This window comes from Oryx dammah, unplaced genomic scaffold, assembly GCF_014754425.2.
Source record: "Oryx dammah isolate SB20612 unplaced genomic scaffold, SCBI_Odam_1.1 HiC_scaffold_2, whole genome shotgun sequence".
In the NCBI taxonomy this organism is placed as follows: domain Eukaryota; kingdom Metazoa; phylum Chordata; class Mammalia; order Artiodactyla; family Bovidae; genus Oryx; species Oryx dammah.
The window spans coordinates 179037165-179064167 of NW_024070186.1; the positions used below are offsets into that span (position 1 = coordinate 179037165).

At 46.3% G+C, this 27003-nt stretch overlaps 1 protein-coding gene and 1 non-coding gene across 2 annotated transcripts in view; both read left to right on the forward strand.

Annotated features, from left to right (window-relative positions):
- Window positions 1–25958, forward strand: part of CACNG3 (calcium voltage-gated channel auxiliary subunit gamma 3) — a 97560-nt gene extending 71602 nt beyond the window's left edge. Inside the window, exons 2-4 of the mRNA XM_040257916.1 lie at window positions 12185–12268; window positions 18970–19110; window positions 24889–25958. Of these exons, the coding sequence (XP_040113850.1) occupies window positions 12185–12268; window positions 18970–19110; window positions 24889–25400 (737 nt within the window). The 3' untranslated portion in view covers window positions 25401–25958. The remainder of the gene's footprint in view (window positions 1–12184; window positions 12269–18969; window positions 19111–24888) is intronic.
- TRNAG-CCC lies at window positions 10259–10331 on the forward strand. The gene has a single exon. It is a non-coding gene; the product is annotated as a tRNA-Gly (tRNA).
- Window positions 25959–27003: the final 1045 nt, after the last annotated feature.

The window sequence follows — 27003 nt, forward strand, 5'->3', positions numbered from 1 at the left end:
CATTTCAGAACCAGCTAGGACCCAGGCTTTGGGTTAGAATGGAGTTCCAGTTGGGCCTGCAATTAACCAAATAATTAAAGGCTACAAAAAATTTTTACCCCAAATCCAGCAAAGGGGCTAATCAAGCAAAATGCCCAATGTCAGGCTCTGCAGAAATAAATCAGATCTAGAACCGGCGCAGAGGAGGACAGACAGCACCACAGGCCCCTGCTCTGAGCTCAACTTTCTGCACTTGGTTCAAACGCAGGACACTCGCTTGATCAGGCGTCTCTCTCTGGGTGGATGTGGCTGGACTCTGGCTGGACCATTGTTCCTCCCCCATCACCAGTTACTTCTTCAGAAGGTTCATGATAGCTTTCAATGATTCCTCTGATGATGCTCTTCCCTTCTTGTGCCTCTGCAAGCCCCTGCCACCTTCTAAGAGATCTTCTAAAACTGTAAATCAGATTGTGTTTCTCACCTATGTAAAGCCCTCCAGAAGCATGGACCACACACCTCTCCAGCTCCCAGCCCTGACCTCAAAGGGACTCCATCCTCTGGCTCCTTTGTGGACCTGGTCTTGTCCTGCGCCCCCTTACTCACTCTGCTCCCTGCACTTCCCTCGAGTCTAGAAACACGCTCCATATTACCCTGCCTTGGGGCCTTTGCACTTGGGGTGCCCTCTTCCTAGAAAGTTCTTCCCTCACATCTTCAAATCTTGTCACTCAGGTAATCTTCACAGAGAAGACTTCCCTGTCCACCCAATCTTACGATTCTCTCCCTCTGCTCCCAAGACACACTCTCTCTCTCTGGGAATTATTATTTTCATGGCATTTATCACTATCTGAAATCACCTTTTCCATTTTTACAGAAACCTTTGTTTCATTTCTTTATTCATTCACTGTTGGCCCCTCACCACTAGGCTATAACAGCCTTGAGCTCCGGAACCTAGTCTGTTTCATTCACTGACGAATCCGGTGGGCCCAGGACACAGCTTAATGCAAACCAGGCACCTTGGCAGACATCTGTTGAACAAAAGACTGAATCCGGATGTGCACCAACAGCAGTTCAGGAGCCTCAGAAGAGCCTGTTTATTTCTCCTTAATTTGCTCATTCCTATTAGGAGTCATGAGCCATAATTGCTGTACCCCCAAGTGCTGCGTCTTGCTCAAAGACACCTAGTTCAGGGTCCTCATTATCAGTGAATTCATTATCCAAATCCTGCACACGCGAGGCTGCACGGATGAGCCAGCAAACTCCGTCTTACTGTGAATATGTGACCTGACCATTCATAAAGTCAATCTCTGCTCAAACACACCCCCAGCTGCATCCCACCGCACCCCCGTTGAATACCCTGCAGTTCATGGTCGCGGCCAGGCAGCCCCTCTCTCTGATTGCTAGCTCATGTCAACATGAGACCAAACAACGCAAACAGGAGGCAAAAATGACTGCAAAGTGAAAATGGGTATCTTGCAGCATAGTCAGGACTTCACGAGCTGGATGTGAAGGTTATTGGGGATTTGGTGGCATGGGGTGACATGCCAGCCAAGGGCAACCAAGAGCCCAGCAGGAGGGCGCCGGTTAACAATGAGAGAAGAGGAAATTGACACGAGTGATGATGCGTGATAGGCGCATCCCAGCCATTTGAATATCAAAGGATTAAGAGGAGCCCTTGAGAAAATGATGACATGCTCAAACATTTTTCACAAAAATGACCCACTTTATGATCCAGCTCTGAAAGTCAGACTTTATAATCCAGCTGGGAAAGCGAAGGATTTCGTATTGCACCATCATGCGATTGTATCAGACAAAGGGTGCCCCCTCCCACCAAAAATCCACATAACTGACTGGGCACTGAGGCTGGGCTGGGTGGGGCTGGCTAGGAGCGTCCACCCTCAACCTGGGCACATGGTCACTGTCCAGAGACTGCTCAGAAGTGATCCTTTGTCAGGTCGGATGGTACCACCGCCACCAAATTCTGCCCCAGGACTGCCAACATGGGCTGCTCACAGCCCACGGCAGGTGGATGGTGGGGGACCCACCTGAAGACCACTGAGGAGCTCTGCCAGTCTGATCTCCTCCCTTCAGAGGATAGACATCCTGTGGACAACTGCCCTCCATTCAGGGTCTCCCTTCAGGACTGCAAACTTGAAAAAAGGAAGGTTGATTTGAATGACTCTCTCACTTCCCCTGGTCTTTCTGCTCTGGGTCTGATATTTCCCATCTGGAAGCCAAAACCACTGAAATCAGAGCTGTCTTTAGCTGACCCAGAAAAGCTCTGTCGGGCCCTTGCCCAAACGTGGTACAGCCGGCAGTCTAGGCCTGTTCCTGCTGGGGTGTGGCGGCTCCTCAGGCTTCCTGCCTGGCTCGTCTCTATGTGGGATCACATGTGTGCACACGCCCACACACAGGTCTGTGCATGTATAGACACGTCCATGTGAGGGTGGCAGGGAGAAGACACGATCTCCAGCTTCCCCATGGCTTCCTCTCCCCCTATGCCCCAAATAGTTAGTCACAACATTCATAGCTGTCCCTTGGTTTTTTTTTTTTTTTTTTTTTTTTGCAGGGGGTGGGATGCAATGGGAGTCACACCACGTGGCATGCAGGATCTTAGTTCTCCAACCAGGGATTGAACCCGCGTCCCCTGCACTGGAAGCTTCGAGCCTGAACCACTGGACTGCCAAGGAAGTCCCAGTAGCTGTCCTTTGTTAACGCCCTTCTTGGGGCTCAGCACTAGGTTAGTACCATTTAGGGGACTTTTTTAAGACCTCAGGCTCTGAAGTTAGATCTTGGTTTTAGGCCTCAGGTTTCCTGTCTATAAATGGATTGATTGGATTAACACACACATAATAGTAACCATCGATCTAAAGCTCTAGACAAATATTAACTCTTAATCCTCATTAAACCCCACAAGCTATATACCACCAGTATTCTCAGTTTACAGACAGGAAACTGAGATACACGTAAGTTCAGTGACTTGCAACACAGCCAGCACTCACAGTCAGGCAGTTTGGCTCCAGAATCCACACTCCTCACTCCAGTCTACAACCAGCAGGAGTGCCTGCTTCATAGGGTTGCAAGCACTACCCAAATATCCCTTAACTTGACGCGTGGCACAGGGCACATCTAAACAAACAGCAGGTAATATACTTATTTCTTTGAGAAGTTATTTGCAGATTATTGTTTTCTTACAGGAGACCGAGGCTCAGTGGAATAAATAACTCATCCAAGGTCGCTCAACCAAAGAGTTAGTAAGTGGTGGAACAGAGATTTGAACTCAGGCCTGAGGGCTCCAAAGCTTTGTTCTTATGACCGTGCCACTGGAAAACCTCTTTCTAAGTCAAATATGTACGTGTTGAAGAGGTTGTTGTTCAGTTGCTCAGTTGTGTCTGACTCTCTGTGACCCCATGGATGCCAGGCTTTCCTGTCCTTCACAATCTCCTGGGGTTTGCTCAAACTCATGTCCATCAGTGATGCTATCCAACCATCTCATTTTCTGTCGCCTTCTCCTCCTGCCCCCAATCTTTCCCAGCATCAGGATCTTTTCCAGTGAGTCAGTTCTTCGTATCAGGTGATCCAAAGTATTGTAGCTTTAGCATCAGTCCCTTCAATAAATATTCAGGACTGATCTCCTTTAGGATTGACTGGTTGGATCTCCTTGCAGTCCAAGGGACTCTCAAGAGTCTTCTCCAGCACCACAATTTGAAAGCATCAATGCTTTGGTGCTCAGCCTTCTTTATGGTCCAACTCTCACATCCATACATGACTATTGGAAAAACCATAACTTTGACTATGTGGACCTTTGTTGGCAAAGTTATGTCTCTGCTTTTTAATATGCTAAGTTCATCATAGTTTTTTTTTTTTCCCTAAGGAGCAAGTGTCTTTTAATTTCATGGTTGCAATTGCTGTCCATAGTGATTTTGGAGTGCAAGAACATAAAGTCTGTCACTGTTTTCATTGTTTTCCCATCTATTTGCCATGAAGTGATGGGATCGGATGCCATGATCTTTGTTGTTTGAATGTTGAGTTTTAAGCCAACTTTTTCACTCTTTTCTTTCACTTTCATCAAGAGGTTCTTTAGTTTCTCTTCACTTTGTGCCAATCTCATCTGCATAGCTGAGATTATTGACATTTCTCCCAACAATCTTGATTCCAGCTTGTGTTTCTTCCAACCCAGCATTTAACATGATGTACACTGCATATAAGTTAAATAAGCAGGGTGACAATATAGAGCCTTGATGTACTGACATCAAGGGAGTAATTTGGAATTAGTCCATTGTTCCATGTCCAGTTCTAACTATTGCTTCTTGACCTGCATACAGGTTTCTCAGGAGGAAGGTAAGGTGGTCTGGTATTCCCGTCTCTTAAAGGGTACAGCCTTTATTTCTCCAAATTACAAGAATCTGACTTATTTGTAAAAATTCCAGAAAAGTATATTCAATATTTTATAATAACCTATAAGGGAAAAGAAGCTGAGAAAAATGGATATATGTGTCTGTGTGTATAAACTAACACAGTGTTGTAAATCAACTATGCTTCAGTTTAAAAAAAAACTTGAAAAAAAAAAGGAGTTCCAAGCAAAGCAGCCTAATCCCCACTTCATGATTGTTGATGGCCATTTCCCAAGATCAGGCTGGGTGCCCACGGTACTCACATCCGAAAGGAAATACTCAGGATGGAGACTGAGCCAGGGAACGTGGAAACACCACTTTCCCTGGAGATATGTGACAAGGCCTTTATGAGTTAAAACCACTAACATCCCATTTTCTGGACTCCCTCCCCAGCCTGGCTGCCTCTCTTGCATGTCTGGAAGCCCATCAAGGCCATGTAGATTCTTTAGGTTACCCCGACCCTAAGGAAGAGATGGAGGTGACCTTGGTCCTTGTACAATCCAACTTCCGAGATATTCCATAGACCTCGGTGCTCAAAGGACAGCTTGAAGGGCAGCTGATGGACCCAGTAACACCCCCACAAGAAGCCCTCTTCCACCCACTGGCCTCATTTCTGTTCCCCAAGCTCATTCCCAACCCCAGAGCCTTGGCACTTGCACTGCCCTTGGCCTGGAAAGCCCTTTCTTGGGCTCTTCACACCACTGACTCCTTCTCTGTACTCAGGTCTGAGCTCATATGTTCCCCTGGACCACCCTGCCCCAAGTTGCCAACCATCTCCCCCACCATCACATCATCCTGTAGCCTTCTTTACAGCGAAGTTATCTTATTCTTTTATTGAATAGTCTAGAGACTCTCTTTTCCAGCAAGGATATAAATTCTGAGGACCAGAAGCTTCTCTGTCTTGGCCACTAGTCAATTCCTAGGACTTAAAACAGCTCTGGTACACCGTGGGTGTTTGATAAATTTGGGGGAAGGATGGAAAGAAGGAAAGGAAGGAAGGAGGGAGGGAGGAGGAGGTTGAAGCAATCAATCTTCACAGCCCAGTTCTCATGCCTGCCCTACCCCAGGTGTCCATCACCTTATCACCTGTCACCAGTGGCTACGGGATCTGTCTCCCAGACCAGTTGCCATCGATCCCCTTAACAAGTCTCCCAGACCAGTCGCCATCGATCCCCTTAACACCTGGAATTACTCAGAGGACCCAAATGAGTTTTTCTTTCACTCACTCCCTCTCATGATCTCACGAGTTATTCCACTCTGCCTGGAGCCACACACCTCTCTTACTCTGATTAACTTTTAATTAACCTTCAGCTCTCAGTTTAGACATGATTTCATTCAACATTCAGTTAACACAAATCACTCTACGAAGTTATCAAGTGAGAGAATTTTTGGTGATGAAGGAAGCGCTTTTACTTTAATCTTATGCCTTTTCTATATATTACTGTTTGAATTTTCTAACGACGTACATATATATTCTTTTTGTTTAACAGGGGTTATCTGAATACAGAATAATGGATTGCTTCTTATTTTCTTTGTAACATTTCTCTGCTTTGAAAAAATATCCTAATAAATGTACTTTGTCAATGTCAGTACCACAATGACTTAATTATTACAGCTTTGTTTTATGGTTTAATATCTTACCAGGAGCCACCTTCCTGACTTCTTTCATTCATTTACTATTTTTTTCCTAGTGAATTGCCTCCAGCTTCCATTACCAAATAGACTATTCGATCACCTGGAAAGAAATGATAATTTTACCCTATTTTTTATTGTGTATAACTCTTAATTCTGTTTTATTTCTTCTTGTACTGGAGCTTGTAGAACCATGGTACATAATAGAGGCAATTGTGGGCATTCATATCTCATTCTTGATTCGAATGGGATTATTTCTAGGGTTTGACCTTTGAAAAGGATAGTTGGTTTAAAGGAGGTGCCTTCCTCATAGGAAAGAAGTATTCTATTGTCAGAGCCAGAGATGGGCCATTAGTGTAAACTTCTCTGCAGGATGAGGCTTGTTGTCACCCCAAATCCAGTCCCTGAAATTACACTTCAACACTTCAGGAAATCTCTCTTGGGTCTCCCTGTCATTCCAAAGCTCTTTTTGGGGTCCTGAGGTCTGTGAGTTCTCACAGCCTAGCTCCCTATGTGCTATTCTTGGGGTTCCCATCACCTCTCACCTGCAACCGCTGGTCTGTCTCCTAGACCAACCACCACCGAGCCCTCTCCTGGTGTACCACATTCCTGGTTTCTGCTTCTCTCAGCCCCAGTGTCTTAGCCTCAGCTGTACTAAGACAGTGCTTATCTCTGTATCCTGACTTCATCCTTGCAGGGTACCTGTTTTCAGCATCTATCTTGGCTCCATCCTCTGCAATTCATGGGCAAGTCAAATCCCATCCTTTGTTTTCCTTAGATTTTACTGATGTGGGGAAATACTGATGAGAAAATATAAGTGAGAATAAGAACAGCAAAATCTTGATTTTTTTAAAAAAACTATTTGTGTGTTACAGCCTGGGGGGTGCGGGGAGAAGGCTGGAAGGAAACATACAGAAATGCTAAACAGTGGTTATTTCTGGGAGCTGGCAATATGCTACTTGTATGAATGGCCAAGTTCACTTTTTGATGAGTGTATGACTTATGGTGCCAGCAGCTTCATTTTCAGTGTGGAGTCTTCCTCAGGGAAAGTCTTGATTCCCTTTCCTTTTGTATTGCTTTTTAAAATCTCATCATGGCACCAATGTGTCTCTTCTGGTTCTAAAATACCTCCCCAAGCCAATGGTAGGAATAGTTATAATTTATTGAGTTCTTACTATGTGCCAGGAACTATACTAAGTGCCTTACATCATTGCCTGATTAAGAGTTCTGTAGGAACTGCTGAGTACAGCGCTACTATTACAGCCTCGATTAATTCTCATGACAACCTCATGAAGTTATTATTGTTATTATCTGCATTCTGTAGGAGAAGAAGAAATTGAGATTTGGAGAGGTAATTCGCCACAGGTAGCTCAAGTGACGTAGAGCCGGGTGGGGACTTTGGCCAACTAGAGAAACTCACATCCAGTCCAAAGCTGGGGAGGGGTTACTGATGCCCAGGTGCTGGGGATTGTTTTCACAGGGACACGTGGGACAGAGCGCCCCATTGCTCAAGAGAAGCTGCTAATCAGATTTTCCTGGGACATATCCTGAATTTTAAATTGCAGTGATATACTTATAAAAATATACAGGACTTCCCTGGTGGTCCAGTGATAAAGAATCCACCTGCCAGGGCAGGGGACATGGGTTCGATCCCTGCTCTGGGAAGATTCCACATGTTCAGGAGCAACTAAGCCCATGAGTCTTAGCTGTCAAACCTGCAGCCTAGAGCCCGGGAGCCACAACTGCTGAATCTCACGTGTGCTAGAGCCCACGCTCTGCAACGAGAGGAGCCCCTAGCCCCAAGTCTCCCCAACTAGAGCAAGCCCTTGAGCAAGCCCACATGCAGCAAATATGACCCGGCCCAGCCAAAAATAACTAATTTACAAATATTAATAAAATTTAAAATCAAAATACAATAAAATACAAGTGGAAAACAGAACATAAACAACCAAAGACACCAAACAGAACATTCTGCAGTTCAAATCTGCCCTAGATGGACATTATCTGCTTCAGAAGCTCCAGCTTGGATTAAGTTCTCCAGCCCCAAGAAGGCCCATTTGTTTCCCACTTTTGCCCCCACCGCAGTTTGTACACAGTCCGTGTCTCACTCTTTGCAGCCTCATGGACTGTAACATACCAGGCTTCTCTGCCCATGGGATTCTTCAGGTGAGAATACTGGAGTGGGTTGCCATGCCCTCCTCTAGGGGATCTTCCCAACTCAGGGATCAAACCCACATCTCTTATGTCCCCTGCATCGGCAGGTGGCTTCTTTACCACCAGAGCCACCTGGGAAGCCTCCTTAGGCAAACAGTCAATAATTTTGGCTTTGCTGTCTCTACCACAACTACTCAGCTCTGCCATTCTGGCACAAAAACCATAAACAAACGGACATGGCTGGGTTTCAATATGATTTTATTTACAGGCTCTGAAAGTTGAATTTAGTCTAGTTTTTTTTTTTAATGTGTCATGAACAACATTCTTCTTTTGATTTTTCCAACCATCTACATATGCAAAAACCAGCCTCAGCTAGTACGCTGTACAAAACAGGTGGTGTGATGCTTTAGACAACTTAAAATTCTTGACCGTTTCTCCAGGAGCCACTGGTGTTTGCTGGCTCTGCGTCCTAGTTTCAAGCTGCCTTAAGCCACCTTAGGTAAGGTGCATTTCACAAGCAGATGCGGGCATGTGGGTAGCTCTCTAGTGGTTCTGACTGGTCTGATTCAGTAGTTTTCACATTTAATCTTCAGCTGAACTTTTCCTTCCTATGAAATCTCTTGTTGAGAATGTGAAATAGCTATTAATAGGTGGTCCTACAACCACTCTTCTTGCCCTGTCCAGTGGCCCCTGATGTAAATCCTGGAAAAAGCATGCTGCTGCTAAGTCACTTCAGTCATGACCGACTCTGTGCAACCCCATAGATGGCAGCCCACCAGGCTCCCCCATCCCTGGGATTCTCCAGGCATGAACACTGGAGTGGGTTGCCATTTCCTTCTCCAATAGTGGATGGAAAAACCACCATCCTGTGGTCTGGTTTATAACAGTGGATGAACCATGAAATGGTCATAGAGCCATCTGGCAAGGGACTTTGCTTACAACTCTAAAATGTGTTGAAGACAGTGCAGTTCTGAGTAGTGATTATGAACTTGGCTTTGGAGTCTGAAAGCCTTACATTTGAGTGTGTCACTTGTACCTGTGTCCTTGGGGAAATCACCTGCTTTATAGATTTCCTCATCTGTGAAATAGGGCTCATAATACCAGGTACCTCACCAGGCTGTCTTGAGTGCTAGAGAGGATAAAACCTATAAAGTATTTAGAATGGCATGTGGTATACGGTAAGTGCTTCACGTGTGTGACTTATTCTGATTTGTTATCCAGCCAGGTGGAAGGGGGTGGGGGTTAAAAACAAACAGGAATCTGTGGCTGAAAGTCTCAAATCCAAACAAGAAAAGGGAAGGCCTTTTCTCAATATCAGGGAAGGAGTTCGGAGTTTGTCCTTCTTCCAAGAATTTCTCTGAGTCTTCAAGCCTTCTCTCCAAGACTCCCCTTCTTGGTTCTGAGTCCCTTCTCTGCCTGGTAAGTGGAGAATCAGAACCGAGAGAATGGGCTCATATCACATGGCATTTTCTGTGAAATGCCTCTGGTTTGGGGCATACTTGTAGTGTGGGTTAAATACATGGCACTCCTCAAGACAAGGAAGCAACCTAAATGTCCATCAGCAGAGGAACAGATAAAGAGGATGTGGTATGTATGCACAATGGGACGTTGCTTAGCCATTAAAAAGGATGAAACAATGCTGTTTGCAGTAACACGGATGAACCTAGAGATTATCATAGTAAGTGAAGTAAGTCAGAAAGAGAAGGGCAAATACCATATGATACTACTTATATGTGGAATCTGAAATATGACATAAATGAACCTCCACAAAGCAGAAATAGATGCACAGACATACAGAATAGACTTGTGGTTGCCAAGGGTCAGGGTCGGGGGAGAGGTAGGGAGAGGGATGGATTGGGAGTTCGGGATTAGCAGATGCGAACTGCGACATATAGAATGGATAAGCAACAAGGTCCTACTGTATAGCAAAGGGACCTATATTTAATATTCTGTAATAAGACATCAGGGGAAAGAATATGAAAATTATATATATATACACGTATAACTGAATAATTTTGGTGAACAGCAGAAACTACCAGAACATTGTAAATCAACTACACTTCAATAAAGCAAAACTTTAAGAATATACATGGCACGGGACTTCCCTGGTGGTCCAGTGGCTAAGACGCTGTGCTCCCAATGCAGGGGGCCCAGGTTTGATTCCTGGTCAGGGAACTAGATCCTGCATGCCACAGCTAAGATCCTGTGGGGCCAAATAAATAAATAAAATGTTTTTTAAAATGCATAGCATCCTATTATTATCAAATAATGATAGACATAGTGTAATGGTAAAGCCAGATGCAAATATTGACTCTTCCCTTCACCAGCTGTGACAACTCTCTCCTCTGCGATCCTGCCTTGGCTCATCATCTCATGTCAGCGTGAATAGTCCCTACCTCCTAGGGTAGTGGATGAGAGTAAATGAGAAGAATGTAGGTTTCAGCTCTGTGCCTTGCCCGCTGGAAGCACTTCAAAGGTGCTAGCCATTATAATGATGCGCCTAGAGCTTTGCAAAAATTATCTTACTTCCTATATGATCTTATTTCTTACAGTAACTACTCTGAAAATATAAGCCCAGCTGTGTGTGAATATAAGCCTTGTCTGCGGTCCTAGACACCACCTGGCCCCTCACCTCCACGGCATCTCTACTGGCAGAGACAAGAACAATAAGGCATCATTTCACGCTGTGTTGTGGGGAGAGGTTCTGAAATTGTTTGTCATTTATGAGAACTGGCAGAGCCATTAACTGCCCTGGAGACTGGCTAATTGGCTAGCTAACAAACACCCACAACGATTATCAAACACCCGCAACGAGTTAACTCAGGCTGATGGCGAAGGAAGACAAGGAAAGAGAAGGCTGACAGTCGTTTCCCCAGGATATACCCGCGCAATTCTGTCCTCCTGAAGGAGTGAGCCGCACAGCAGAGCCCAGCAAGCTGTGGTTCCAGGCAAGGGGATCATCAAAGGGGACTATTCTATGTTATCTATCAGGGAGAGTAGGTTACTCCGAATCCGTGCCTGGAATCCACACTGAGGAGTCAGCAGACCTTGACTGTGTTTTGGCTCACCACTTACACATTTGAGCACAAGCACAGTTTTGTTTTGTTTTTTAATTGGAAGATTATTCCTTTACAATGTTGTGCTGGTTTCTGCAATACAACAACTTGAATCAGTCATAACTATATATTGATATATATCCCTTCCCTCACGAGCCTCTCTCCCACTCCCCCCAAAAATATTTATTTGGCTCCCTGGGGCTTTGTTGCAGCATAAGGGGGTCTTAGTTCCCCTGACCAGGGATAGAACCCAAGTCTTCTGCATTGCAAGGTGGATCCTTAACCGCTGGACCACTAGGGAAGTCCTTAAGCACAATGCTATTGGCCAGTTGTTTCATCTGTAAAATGGGACGGTAAGTTTTTATATATAAATATATATATTCACACATATATGTCTACCCACTGGGTTTTCCCTGGTGGCTCAGCAGTAAAGAATCTACCTACAATGCAGGAGCCACGGGAGACACATGTTCGATCCCTGGGTTGGGAAGATCCCCTGCGGGAGGAAATGGCAACCCACTCCAGTATTCTTGCCTGGAGAATCCCATGGACAGAGGAGCCTGGTGGGCTACAGTCCATGGCATTGCAAAGAGTTGGACACAATGAAGCAACTTAGCATGCACACGCACACACACACATGTGTATTCCACTTTCTTTTCCCCTTTCCCCTCATTGACTGGGAAAAAAATAACAGCTTTCATGATGAGTGCTTATGCTTCCTAGCTCTTTGCCCTTCTAAATAGATCCCAGGATCATGCAAAATCTAAGCAGAAAGTTTCCATCTCCAGCTTTATTTATTTTTTTCCTCTATTAATCTCCTTTTTGTGCCCCAAGAAAGACGCTGATTGACCCACCAAGGCAGAACCCACAAGTCTGAAGGATCTTCACTGTGGGAGAGAAGAAGCCCCAGGCTGGGCCCAGGTGCTCTTTCTGCCCCCCTCCCCCGACTCAGGGCCACACTTGTTTCCACAGGGGCTTTCCGAGGCGTGTGCAAGAAAATTGATCACTTCCCCGAAGATGCTGACTACGAACAGGATACAGCTGAGTATCTCCTGCGTAAGTTTCCCTGACTTCCAGGGTCCCCCTGGCGGGAGGATGGTGAGGCGGGGTGCCCTGCAGTCACGCAGCTGCCTCTGAGTTTGAGGCTCCCAATACCTAGCCTCAGAAAAGAATATGTGCAATGAAGCTTAAGGAAAATCTTTGCTACTAGACAGAGACATTCAGGCAGTTCTGATATCTGAGTCTCTTTGGTTTCAACGAACTAGAAATTGGAAAAGAAAAAAAAAAGAAAGGTGAATCCAACCTCAAAAGTTCTTTTCAGTCCACTTACAAGAAAATCTAAGGGTTTTCTTCAACTTGAATACAAGTTTCTGCCTGCCCCAGAGGGTGGATTTGAGGTGCTAATGGGCAAAGTGCTGATGGGTGAGGTGCTAATGGGTGAAGTGCTAATGGGCAAGGTCCTAAGGGGCAAGGCCTGGGAGAATAAATGTAAACCAAGGGTCACCCTTCTTCAGTTTCAACAGCACTGGGGCAGGGCCAGTGTCTCCCCGTAGATTGTCCCAAGGTCAGTGACCCTGATATGATGTGAACTGTCATGAACACAGAATGTAGGAGGCAGTAGGGTATGCTGAGCAAGGGCTCTGGATTCTGTCAACCAGGGCTTTTACTCCACTGATGCCCTATTAGCTGGGTTAGATCTGGACCAAGTTGCTTTACCTCTCATTGTAAGACCAAACACTATAAAACTCTTAGAGGAAAACAGAGGCAGGACACTCTTTGCCATAAATTGCAGCAAGATCTTTTTTGACCACCTCCTAGAATAATGAAAATAAGAATAAACAAATGGGACCTACTTAAACTTAAAAGCTTTTGCGCAGCAAAGGAAACCATAAACAAAACAAAAAGACCATCCTCAGAGTGTGAGAAAATATTTGCAAACAGAGCAATTGACAAGGAATTAATCTCCAAAACATACAAAGAGCTCATGTAGCTCAATATCACAAAACAAAAACAAATGACCCAATCAAAAAATGGGTGGAAGACCTAAAATAAACCTCTCTCTAAAGAAGACACACAGATAGCCAACCAACACATGAAAAGATGCTCAACATCACTAATAATTAGAGAAATGCAAATCAAAACTACATCATCAAAAAGTCTCTCACCTTTCTTTATAGTCAGGAATGAAGACTATAACGTCATCTATTTAACAGGGTCGCGAAAATTAAATAAGCTGATGCACATTACACGCCGCCTGAAACCATACGTGTTGGCTCTTTTTTGTGGCATGGGATGAACAACAGCCAAGGCCAACAGCAGCCAAGGGGCTGACATTGATCCTGGCACAGAGAGAATTGGAAACAACGTAATTTAAATAGAATTTCTTCAACAGGGAGCCTGAGTTTCCTCCAAAGGAAAATCTTAAGGCACTGACTAATTTACTATTAGAGAGTGTTAAATGTAACATTTTTAAAAAAAAACTACTACAATAATATCAATAAAAACTTCAAGAAATTGTGGTATTCTGATTATGCCTGTAACTCATAACTCAAGCAGAGTGTTTTACAATTAAAATCAGTTTTCACTCTACTCATGCTTGCTAGTCTGCAGAGGGGCTGTGGGTATTCATATGAGCCTTTAATCACATAACAATATAAGTGGTGCTGGGGGATTAGTTTAAAAGAAACAGACACTTCTAAGCTAAAGTTTAAAACATAAACATATTATTTCTCTTTTTTCAGCTACTTGGATTTGTCCAATGCTGCCTAGGGTTTATATGAGCAGCTCAAAAAGATCTGATGTGGGAATAGAAGCCACATTTAGAGAGGGAGCTTGACCAGAGTCTGGGGGATGACATAGATTATTATTACTTGGACTTCCTCAAAAAAGGATTATTCTAAAGCCATCACAAGTGGGGTTTTACCAGAGTGCCTAGGTTTTTACTTTTCTTCCCTATTTTGATGTTTGCCCTGCTGGGGATGAAACAGAACTGTGAGTTCTAGTTCATGACTTGCAAAACTGATTTTAAATTCTTCCAAGAGATGTACCTCTTTTCCAACAAAATATATTTCTCCCCTCTTGGAAGGTGAAGGTCCTTACCATCAGCCACCAAACCAGGTTAAGGAGGGACCATCCCAAGCTCATGAATTTCCTGCTGGAATTTTGGAATCCTTGACCCAGTCACGTGGAGCCAGGGTCCCGTTCCCGCAGGGGTCTCCAGCCCATCCAGTCCACATGCTGCTAGTTCCTGCTGCAACCACACCCAGGAGGATGGGATTCTCCACACTGATTTGCTTTTTCTTCTTTCTTATATATGGTTGGGGAGGTTACAGCTTAAACCTATAGCAGAAGGTTTAATAGTCCACAGGTCCTGTTGACTTGAGCAGTGGTCCCCAACCTTTTTGGCTCCAGGGACTGGTTTCATAGAAGACAATTTTTCCATGGACAGCAGGGGTGGGGGTTGGAGGGGATGGAAGATTCAAGCCCAATAGTGTTCCAGCTCCTATGAGAATCTAATGACCCTGATCTGACAGGAGGCAGAGTTTAGGCAGTAACATGAGTGATGGGGAGCGGCTGTAAATACAGATGAAGCTTCACCCACTGGCCCGCCACTCACCTCCTGCTGTGCAGCCTGGTTCTTAACAGACCACAGATGGGAAGCGGTCCAGGGCCTGAAGGTTGGGGATCCCTAGACTAGAGAAATCCCTAACATAGCACTGGACCTGGCCAAGCCTGCTCAGACTCTGAAGGTGAAATTACCCTGGAACAAGCTTCCCTCCCCACTCTTAGGACCACAACTTAGCCCCATTTAGATTAGGAAGGAGAAACAGGGAAAGAAGACAGTAAGATCTCTTTAATTGTCCTGAAGCCAGACAAAAACCTTCTTGTTCATCTAGATAAACCAAATCCAAGGTTGGGAATTCCCTGGTGGTTCATTGGTTAGGACTTGGTGCTTTCACTGTTGAAGCTGGAGTTTGATCCCTGGTGAGGGAACTAAGATCCCACAGGCCATGTATCACAGCCAAAAAAAAAAAAAAACAAAACAAAACAATGAATGAATCGAGGGTAGACTCCACCTGACTTAGGAGAAAGTGGCGGCAGAGCACATCTTGTGTGAAGCTGGCCCCTGTAGCCAGAGTCTTTAGAACCTGCTCTGATCCCGCCTGTGGGGCAGAGATGGGATCTGGCCACCGCCTGGTTTCCAGATGGTTCCCACACCACATAGGAAGCAACCACGTTCCCACGTCTCACAGCCACACATTGCAAATACACACAACCAACGCAATTCAGTAGCTTCCGACATTCAGATCATCTCCTTCGGGCATAATCACACTGTAATCATACTTTGAAAATTTTTTTTTAAAAATTGTTTTTAAGGTGTTCTCCTTTAATCAGTTGAACTCATCACATTGAATATTCCAGCAATTCCCATCAAGGACACAATGCAAATGATTGCTTCAGAGATCTGTGCAAGAGTTCCTAACAAGTCCTTGATATCACTGGGGGTAGAACCACTCCTAATATTTGTGGGGCCCAGGGCCAAGGTTCATATGGAAACTCATAGGCCATATGGGTAAATATTTAGATGCTATAAATAAGCTATGCCCACCAAAGACTGCAGAGCTTACTTCCTAGGATACCGCTTGACATGGGCACTAGAGGAACCAGGGGGCCTGCCCTGCCTCCTGCAAGCCTGTGTGGGACCCCAGGTGTGCAGGGCAAGACAGGCCCAGGCTAAGACTCCTGGACAGTGACTGACTGGCCTGAAGCCAGGATGGGGACTGATCTAATCACCCTCCCAGGGGTCAGGACAGCCAGGACCCCTCCTTTCATGCTTCAGTCTCCTATCGAGGTTTCTAGTTAGTTTGAAGCCCCTTCCAAAACTTTCCCATCACAATGGGGACAGTTACTGGGATCCTGGTCTGCCCAGACGCCAACACTGAGTGACTTGGGGTGGTCATCTCTAAACAAAAGCTAGAATTTTTTTCATTTTCTTCTTTTCATGAAGAGAATCTCACCCCAGTTCTCCTCCATCAGCCCTCCCAGGCAGATCCCAAATCAGCTACCAAACTTACAGAAAACTTTTTCCATGAAAAAGACAAAACAACAGCAACAAGAAAAGCAGAGCCCAGCCCTGTGCATTTGGATCGTGAGTACTTTCACACTGTAGCAATAGGAAGGGCTGCAGCTGAATCCTGGAGAAGGCAATGGCATCCCACTCCAGTACTCTTGCCTGGAAAATCCCATGGACGGAGGAGCCTGGTGCTGCAGTCCATGGGGTAACTGGGAGTTGGACACGACTCAGTGACTTCACTTTCACTTTTCACTTTCATGCATTGGAGAAGGAAATGGCAACCCACTCCAGTGTTCTTGCCTGGAGAATCCCAGGGATGGGGGAGCCTGGTGGGCTGCCATCTATGGGGTCGCACATGACTGAAGTGACTTAAGCAGCAGCAGCAGCAGCGGAATCTGTGAGAAAACCCACAGGGCCGTGAAGTTCCGAACACTGAGCTTGAACTTCAACGCCAAAAATGCACTGACCACCTTTTCCCGCTGCCCTACTGCTCCTGCACACGCGCCATGATTGTAAAGATGCTACTGTCTGCTCAGCCGCTAAGTACCAGGCCCTCGAGTCATTGTCAACACCTCTTTCTCTCACATCCCACTGCCAGATCTTTAGGATTTACCTTTAAAATAGATCCTGAGTCTCTCACCACACATCTACAACCGAGTCCATGCCACGGTCAGCTCAAGTCTGGGTTCTTACAGCCCTTTCAGCCACACCCTTCAGGGGCCCACACCTGGGTCCATGCTCTCTGCTCTCACTATCTTGGAAGTCTTCTTTTTTTATATATGCCTTTGACAGTCACCTTTATTTCATTTTTTCTTCCAGTTTTATTGATATATAACTGATATACAGTGCTGTATAGATTTAAGGTGTACAGCATCATGGTTTGACTTACATACATCATGAGATGATGACCACAGTATGTTTAGTGAACATCCACCATCTCATATAGACACAAAATTAAAGAAGCAGAAAAAATTTGTTTCCTTGTGATGAGAACTCTCAGGAGTTACTCTCTCAGTTTTTATGTATAATGTCCACCTGTGTTAATTTTATTTACCATGCTGCACGTTAAATCCCTAGTACTTATTTTTCTTATAACCTGGAAATCTGTACCTTTTGACCACCTTCATTTCATTCCCCCTCCCTCTAGTCCCCACCTCTAGTAACCACAAATCTGGTCTCTTTTTCTATGAGTTTGTTTTTGAAGTAGATCTGACCTATAACTGGGGCTTCCCTGGTAGCTCAGCCGGTTAAGAATCTGCCTGCAATGCGGGAGACTCCAGTTAGATCCCTGCTTCAGGAAGATCTGCTGGAGAAGGGAACGGCTACCCACTCCAGGATTCTGGCCTGGAGAATTCTATGGACTGGGGTCCATGGGGTCGCAAAGAGTTGGACATGACTGAGTGATTTTCCCTTTCACTTTCTGACCTACAACACAATGTTGGTTCCTGTTACACAAAATGATATGATATTTTCAAAATGATCACCATGATAAGTCTAGTCACCATGCCGTCTTGAAATTCTTAATAATTTTAGAACAAGAGGCCTTGCATTTTCATCCTGCATAGGGCCCTAGCAATTAGGTAACAGCTCCTACCTGTCATCTCTGTTAGAATGTAAGCCCCGTAAGGGTGGGACCTTAGCTCTTTTGTACCTCAGTGAAGGCAGAATTTATCCAACTGATATTCTGGCCCAAGTAGTCCAGGAAATACTCTAATACTGGTTGGGTAAATACTGGGATCCCCACCCGAAGGCCCCTTCCCCCAAAACCTTAGGGCCTCTCTGTGATCCAGCAACAAGTGTTAACACACTTGTTTCGAAGACTTGCCCTGGGCCTCAGCTAGCATCCCTTTTTTCCCCTTTGAAGGGCCATGCCTGTGCCCCTTGGGGTGGTTAAACATTTGTGCCAGTATGCCAGGACCCAGCAGAGCCCCTGGCATTTTGTAGGTGCCCAAGAAGCCTTGATGAATGAATAACTAAATTCATGTGTTTATCCAGTGACTAAATAGATATTGCATGGTCATTGTCAGACTCCGTACTAAACGAATGTTCGTGTGTTTTGGGAAAGACAGCTTGTGATCTAATGGGAATCCCAGGATGCCCCACCAACTACCTACATTGCAGGGCCCAGGGCAAAATGAAAATCCTGGGTTTCTGGTTCAAAACGCAGGCCCCAAATGCTGTTTCCCTTCTTCTGCCTTCTCTCTCTCCACCTGTCATGGTGTCTTTTACTTGCTATGTAATGTCACACTCCCTCAGGCATAAGGACACTCGAGGGTGCCCAGGGCTTGCACCCAATCCTGATTCTCCCTGTGTCCATGTCCAGGAGCCAAGGGTGGCAGCGGTCACTGGTTGGGGTGGGGGAGGGGCAGCTAGGAACCGCCCCAGGAGAACGGGAGGTAGCAATGTGGTGGGGAGTGGGATGCCACGCGAATCGAGGTTCAAAGCCCATGGCGCATGCTCCATTGGCCCATCAGACTTATTTGAAAAACACACATTCAAAGATAAAGCTGTTATGCATTTCAGGATGATGACTACAGACCGTTAACCCCAAGCCCAGGGTGTTAGATGTAGACTCTCTCCTCCTGCTCACGTGCTGTCCTCCAACCAGTCACCCCCATGCCCGTGGAGGGGGATCCCAGGACTGGTTGGGTGCAGGCAGAACACTCTCTCCTTCTCTCCACAGGGGCTGTGAGGGCCTCCAGCGTCTTCCCCATCCTCAGCGTCACGCTGCTCTTCTTCGGCGGGCTCTGTGTGGCAGCCAGCGAGTTCCACCGCAGCAGACACAACGTCATCCTCAGCGCAGGCATCTTTTTTGTCTCTGCAGGTGAGCATCTTTGCCTCCGGCCAGAGAGCATCACAGACACCAAACCCGAGCCAGGGCCAGAAGGACAAAGCCATGCTATTCAGGGTTCCCTCCAGGGAAGGAGCAAGAAAATGTTCGACCTGTGTGTTAAGAATGGGAACCAAAGGCTTTAATAAGAACCAAAGATGCTGACAATCTAGCTGGAGAGTGGACGGAGTGAAGATGAGGAGATGGGGTACTTAGGTCGGCTCAGAGACGGGAGAATGATAAATAAGAGTGTGCCTGTGTATGTCTGCTCAGGGTGGGCAGGGAGCGCGTATGGTGTGTGTAAGGTGTGACCCGAGAGATGAGTCCGGTGTGTTTTAAAGGGGTCCAACTTCTGGATACAATCATACACTATTTCTGGCCCCGTGAGACCAGGGTTTACTGGTGAACTGTTGGTCACAGTTCTTCAAGCACTCAAATCCTCAGGCTGTCCAGAGCATCTCTGAGAACAACAGAAAACCCAGGAGCCTCAGATGCCCTCAGGGAAGATCTTATCAATAGCAGCCCTGACCAGAGGTGGCAGAGGGTGGTGAGGAGGATGAGCAGTCTCGAGAAGGGTTCCTGTTTCTGCCTCCTCTCTCCTCCTTTATCTCCATCCCTCCTCCACCCCCTCATCTTCCTCCCTTTTGGGTTTCCACGCCTTCATTGCTTTGCAGTCTCTTTGCACCTCACCCTTCAGTCAATGCCATCTGAATGAAATGCTTTAGAGATGAACAGAGGGAAGAGAGCTTGACTCTTTGATGATGACCTCCAAACTTTGACCCATAATGGCAGAATATTTACTGGGGTAGAAACAGAGGGGCCGCTTCCAGGTGGCGATAGTGCTAAAGAATCCGCCCGCCAATGCAGGAGATGGGAGAGATGTGGGTTTCTATCCCCGGGTGGGGAAGATCCTCTGGAGGAGGAAATGGCAACCCACACCAGTATTCTTGCCTGGGAAATCCCATGGACAGAGGAGCCTGGCGGGCTATAGCCTATGGAGTTGCAAAAGAGACAGACGTGACTTAGCGATGAAAAAACCACCACAAAAAAAGAATAGCTTACCTGCCTGGATTTGAATTTTGGCTAAACTTATGGGGCCCTGGAAATGTTACCAACTCCCTGTAACTTGATTTCCTCACCTGTAAAATGGGGGAGGGGGGAAGTACCAGTACTTATTTCATAGGGTTGTTGGAAGAAGGTTGGATGTAAAAGCACAATATTATTTTCTAGCAAGGTAAAATCAACACAATAGTTCTGAAGTTGGAAGCCCAGCCCCCTCTAGGATCTTTCTCAGTTTCCTCCCTACTCTTTTGCCTTCTCGGAAATGGGGAAGGTGGACGGAATCCAGTGCTGAGTGTCTGGGAACCAACTCGAGCCACAGACCATCTTGTCAGGAGAATAAGATCAGCCTATGATCTTATTAAAGGTGACACTCTGTGTGGACAGACGCTAACAGCTGGCAAACCCAGGAACTTGCATTGCTTTGAGGCACATTCTAGTTGTCGAGGGCCCCTTCAGACCTCCTGGTCTCTGACTGACACAGAGGATGCTGTGTTGTGCTGACATGAGGGTTTCCTAAACAGGAGAAGATCATTATTTTGTCCCCCAAGGGGATTGTGAAGGGAGAGTGTGTCACCAGCAAACGTATTGTTACAAGGGGTGTTGTGAGAGACAGCAGGTAGAGTAGACACACGGGAACCAGGGAACACGGGGGCAGCAACAAGGCCCTGAGGGGGAGCCAGAAGCTGGGGGTCTAATCCTAGCTATCCCCTGACCACTGACCTCCCTGAGGACCCTAAAGAGCCTCAGTTTTTCCACCTACAAAATGAAAGTAGGATTCAGCACTCCCTAAGGCTCTTTTTGCTCAGTTATTCTAAGGTTCTGTGATTTCTGGCAAGCAGTCAACAACCCTTTATTGAGTATCTACTATGTGCCAGGAACTGGGCATTATACTCAAGACGATGGGCTCTGAAGTCAGGCTGCCTGGGGCAAATCATGGCTCTACCACTTCCCTGTACGATAACCTCAGGCAAGTCTCTTAACCAATCAGTGCCTCCATTTCCTCATCTGAAAAATGGGGGTAATAATGGCTCTACCTCTTAAGCCTGCTCAGAGGATTAGATAGTTGGTATATGGAAAATGCCTAGAACTGCATCTAGTTGGCAGTAACTGTGGGATGCCTAGTGCGTGCTAAGTCACTTCAGTCATGTCCAACTCTGTGACTGCTTGGACTGTAGCCCACCAGGCTCTTCTGTCCTTGGGATTCTCCAGGCAACAATGCTGGAGTGGGTCACCATGTCCTTCTCCAGGGGATCTTCCCAACCCAGGGATAAACCTGCATCTCTTATGTCTCCTGCATTGGCAGGCAGGTTCTTTACCACTAGCACCACCTAGGATGTGTAATAGCTGGTATTATATATGTTGTACCATTTAATTCTCTTGTTGATTCAATTCAACAAATATGCACTGTGCTCTTGCTTTGGTTCAGGCTCTGGGCAAGGAGATAAGACCATAGCAGTGACCAAACCTAGCTAGATCTGAGCTCAGGGAACAAGAGACAATCTTGGGTTCAAACCCCACCTTTGCCATTTCCCAGGGCTTCCCAGGTGGTAAAGAACGCACCTGTCCATGGAGGAGATTTAAGAGACACCGGCTAAATCTCTGGGTCAGGAAGATCTCCTGGAGGAGGGCATGGCAACCCACTCCAGTATTTCTGCCTGGAGAATCCCATAGACAGAGGAGCCCAGTGGGTTACAGTCCATGGGGTCGCAAAGAGTCGGACATGACTGAAGCAGCTTAGCAGAAGCACACAGGCCATTTCCCAGCTGTGTTGACTTGGGAAGTTATTTTTTCTGTGTCCCAGTTTCCTCATCTGTAAAAAAAAAAAAAGGTTTTTTTTTTGTTTTGTTTTTTTAAAGCAGGACTGTTGCAATGATTAATTGAGATCATGCACGTAAAGACTTTGCACAGTGCCTGGCATATCATCAGTGTCCTAGAAACAAGTGGCAACTCGCTTGGCTTGTCATCTCCTTTAACCTGCGCTGACATCCGAGTATCTCTTTGAGCTTCTTTCTTTATTTTTTTTTCAGCAAGACTTCTTTCCAGGGCTTCTCAAACTTTGCCACCAAAATTTCCCTGCAGGCAGAGGAGAGTGAAAAATGTGACCCTGGGGAGTCAGGGGGCATCACCAGAAGCTGCCTTCCATGAGCTGAAATGTCTTTGAAGTCTGTCTCCCATTTATACTTAAAAATTCATGTGAATTCTGCTCTCTTCTCCTTATTATATCCATGTTCATTTTAATATAAAAGAATGTGTCTTCCCTACTCATCTTCAAGCCAAACTGACACTCCAGAAACAGGAGCCGTTTTTTTTTCACCCTTTGGTTTTCTGCAGCTTGACACAGGGCTAGCCGTGTCAACCCCCATATGAAGAAATAGCTCCGTGATTAGAATCCGCTGCCTACCTACTGAGTGCCTGTGCTGGGTAAAGCCAAGAGGAGACAGGGAGGAAGCAGACCCTGGCCCTGCCTTCTAGGGGAGAGTCCTAGATGGAGTGGCCAGAGAATCATATTCAAAACATGAATCCCTTTAATGCATGAGCACCAGTCAATCAGAACGGTAGCACTGGAGTAGAATGGAGTGGCCCTTGCGATGCCAAGCTTTAACCCTTTGTACAGATGAACCTATTTGCAGGGGAGAAGTAGAGATGCAGATGTAGGGAACGGACATATGGATCTGAGGTGAGGGGATGAATTGTGAAATCAGGACTGACATATGTGTACTGCCATGCGTAAAACAGAGAGCTAGCAGGAACCTACTGTAGGTTCCTACTAGCTCAGTTCAGTGCTCGGTGGTGACCTAGATGGGTGGTAGGGATAGCGGGTGGAGAGGTCCAAGAGGGAGGGGATATATGTATGCCTATCGGTGATTCATGTTGTTGTACAGCAGAAACTAATACAACATTGTAAAGCAACTATGTTGCTCAGTCGCTCAGTCATGTCCGACTCTTTGCAACCCCTTAGACTATAGTCTGCCAGGCTCCTCTGTCCATGGAATTTTCCAGGCAGGAATACTGGAGTGGGTTGCCACTTTACACCAGGGGATCAAACCCACGTCTCTTGGGTCTCCTGCATTGGCAGGCAGATTCTTTACCACTAGTGGGAAGTTCCAAAGCAACTATATCCCAATTAAAAAGAACAACAACAACAACAACAACAACAACAAAACACTTTAACTCTTTGGTTGCTGGACTCTGGGGAAATCTTGCGGATTCCTAGGAAGAGTATGAGGTGTTCAATGGCGGGGATACTCAGCAGGCCAGTGGAGATGGTTATTTACCAACTAGTACTGGGAACTGTGGGCTTCCCAGGTGGCACTAGTGGTAAAGAAGCAGCCTGCCAATTCAGGAGACGTAAGAGACCTGGGTTGGATCCCTAGGTCCAGAAGATCCCCTGGAGGAGGGCACAGCAACCCACTCCAGTATTCTTGCCTGGAGAATCCCATGGACAGAGGAGCTTTGTGGGCTACGGTCCATAGGGTTACAAAGAGTCAGACACGACTGAAGTGACTTAGCACGTATGCACTGGGAACTGTAACAAGGGACAACTTCCATTTAGAGGCAGCCTGGGTGTGTAGGCTAAGAGACTCCAGCTGATGTACAAGCCTCCCTGAGTCATTACTGGTATAAGGCTCAGATGAGGCCCCTAAAGCAAAGAGACACAAAAATATATCGTCAGCTTTGGACAATCATGTGAGAGAAGCAGCCACAGACCCTCAGGTTCTTTCATTCCTTCTTACTACTCCCTAGAGAATCATTTTCTCTCCAACCGACTGGGCAGCTCTTTCCAGAACTATTCTGTTGGCACCTGGGGACACCAAGTCTGCAGACCTTGCCTACTGGAGACAACAGCTTCACATTCCCCAATTCCTGATGTTTGAACAATAGCTAATTTAAAACATTATTGTATCCTCCATGCAGATAAAAAGATATAGTTAGTTAATGTCCCTTGCCCGTGGGTCATTCTTTCTCCAGACTTCGTTCCAGACCCAGAAATATCCACTGGGCAGCCATATCTGGACTCTCAATAAGCACTTCTAACCCCATGCTTCTTCTGTAAGCCTCCTCTCTCTGCTGCCTCTTATGGAGGCTCAAGATGCCATCAACTTTCCCACCATCGAGGCGAGACCGCTGCTATAAGTTATTCTCAACTCTATTGTCAACAGCCTTTCATCTCCTGGTGAGCCAGGAGCTGTTCAGGACCTGCTCAAAAGTCACCTTGTCTTCAGGACGAAGTGGCTTAGTCATCCTCTCTTTTTGCTCCTGAACCATTTTATATGTGTCTCTGATGGCGCCCTTACTGTATTTCGCTGCATTCACATGTCAGTTTCTCCCACTAATGGTGAGGAACTCAAGGGCAAGGATCTGTATCTTGTTCATTTTACCGTCCTCGTGACTTAGTGCTGAAGACTAAGTTTTGATGGAATGAATTGTTTCTAAGGGAAAATACGTGCACTTTGATTTCTGCTGCACTTGCTGGAGGAGTAAGGTGTATTCTTCAGCTGAATGCTTCCCACCAGGGATGGATCAGCAGAATTTTTCATTTCCCGAGAGACAGACCCTGCAAGAAGAGTTCAGCAGCTGGATTTCCGGCCGTAAATCCATTCTCCCCTCTCCCTGTCATCTCCACATTTTCAAAATAAATAGTTCAAGCCTAAAAGTGACCGTTACCTCTGTGGTTTATAAAGGATGTATTTTTCTTTCCCCTTCTCTTAGGGTTAAGCAACATCATCGGCATCATAGTTTATATATCAGCCAATGCTGGAGACCCTGGGCAACGTGACTCCAAAAAGAGCTATTCCTATGGCTGGTCCTTTTACTTCGGAGCCTTCTCTTTCATCATCGCGGAAATTGTGGGGGTCGTCGCTGTGCACATCTATATAGAAAAGCATCAGCAGTTACGTGCCAAATCCCACTCGGAGCTCCTGAAGAAATCGACCTTCGCTCGCCTTCCACCCTACAGGTATAGATTTCGGAGGCGGTCGAGTTCCCGCTCCACGGAACCCAGATCCCGAGACCTGTCCCCCATCAGCAAAGGCTTCCACACCATCCCTTCTACTGACATCTCAATGTTCACCCTGTCCCGGGACCCCTCAAAGATCACCATGGGGACTCTCCTCAACTCCGACCGGGACCACGCTTTTCTACAGTTCCACAACTCCACGCCCAAAGAGTTCAAAGAGTCGTTGCATAATAATCCGGCCAACAGGCGCACCACGCCCGTCTGAACTGACCTCGGCCCTCTGCCCTCCGCCCCAACACAGCCCGGGGGGAAGTGGACAGAGGAGTCTCTGAGGTTGCATGGCATGGTCCTCGTGATGGTATTACTTTTTACAAAGAATGAAACCAAATGGACTCAGCCCTCTCCCACACTTCACCCCTCCCCTCCAGGTCCTAACCGGTCCATCCCTTCCCCCACTTTTCAAGCCAATCCCATGATGTCGTTTCTCTCTGTGTGTATCTGTGACAGATGTTTTCCTCTCTTCCTTCTTTACTGGAAGGACCTCCTCATTCTTCCCTCCTTGGAAGAGGACTTTACTCAAAGTCACAGGTGGTGGCTGGGTGGGGGGTGGCGGGGTCTCCAAATCCCCAGGTGTGTGCACAGGTGTCCCCATTGTCCTCTCATGCACATCCTCAGGCCACTTAACCACCCAGGTGGCCCAGAGGGAGGCATTCACCTTTCCGTGTTAGAATAACATGACCAGAAATCAAAGATGTCAGAGCCCTGAAGCAGCTAATGTAATAAGCACTCATGTATTAAAGGTTTTGCCTTGTTGTAACTCACAGAGCTGGGGTGCTTTGTTTCTTCTGGGTAATTCCTGCACAAATTCACTGCCCTGCCCTCAAGCTGACTCATGTCCACGTTGAAAGCTGAGCTTTGCTCATCCACACTCCAATCACTAGGAAGGATCCTCCTTCCCCTCTTGAAGACAGCAAGGTGCTCTCACCAATGGCAGAGTCTGTAACCCTCGCCTGAATCCCCAGAAGCTACTGGGGGCAAACGTGTTCAGAAATCTAGCTCTGGTGGTAGCCAGTAGCTCTAGGAACTGGGGAAAGTCCAACTGACCTTCAAGCCTCAGCCTTCTCATCTGTAAAATGGAGCATGGTACAGTATTCTCCTCGACAGAGTTGTGAAGCTTAAATAGGACATCTTGTGTAAAATGATTAGGTTCAGTTCAGTCGCTCAGTCGTGTCCGACTCTTTGCGACCCCATGAATCACAGCACACCAGGCCTCCCTGTCCATCACCAACTCCCAGAGTTCACCCAAACTCATGTCCATCGAGTCGCTGATGCCATCCAGCCATCCCATCCTCTGTCGTCCCGTTCTCCTCCTGCCCCCAATCCTTCCCAGCAACAGGGTCTTTTCCAATGAGTCAACTCTTCGCATGAGGTGGCCAAAGTACTGGAGTTTCAGCTTCAACATCAGTCTTTCCAGTGAACATCCAGGAATGATCTCCTTTAAGATGAACTGGTTGGATCTCCTTGCAGTCCAAGGGACTCTCAAGAGTCTTCTCCAACACCACAATTCAAAAGCATCGATTCTTTGGCACTCAGCTTTCTTCACAGTCCAACTCTCACATCCATACATGACCACAGGAAAACCATAGCCTTGACTAGATGGACGTTTGTTGGCAAAGTAATGTCTCTGCTTTTCAGTATGCTATCTAGGTTGGTCATAACTTTCCTTCTGAGGAGTAAGCGTCTTTTAATTTCATGGCTACAATCACCATCTGCAGTGATTTTGGAGCCCCCCAAAAACAAAGTCTGACACTGTTTCCACTGTTTCCCCATCTATTTCCCATGAAGTGATGGGACCGGATGCCATGATC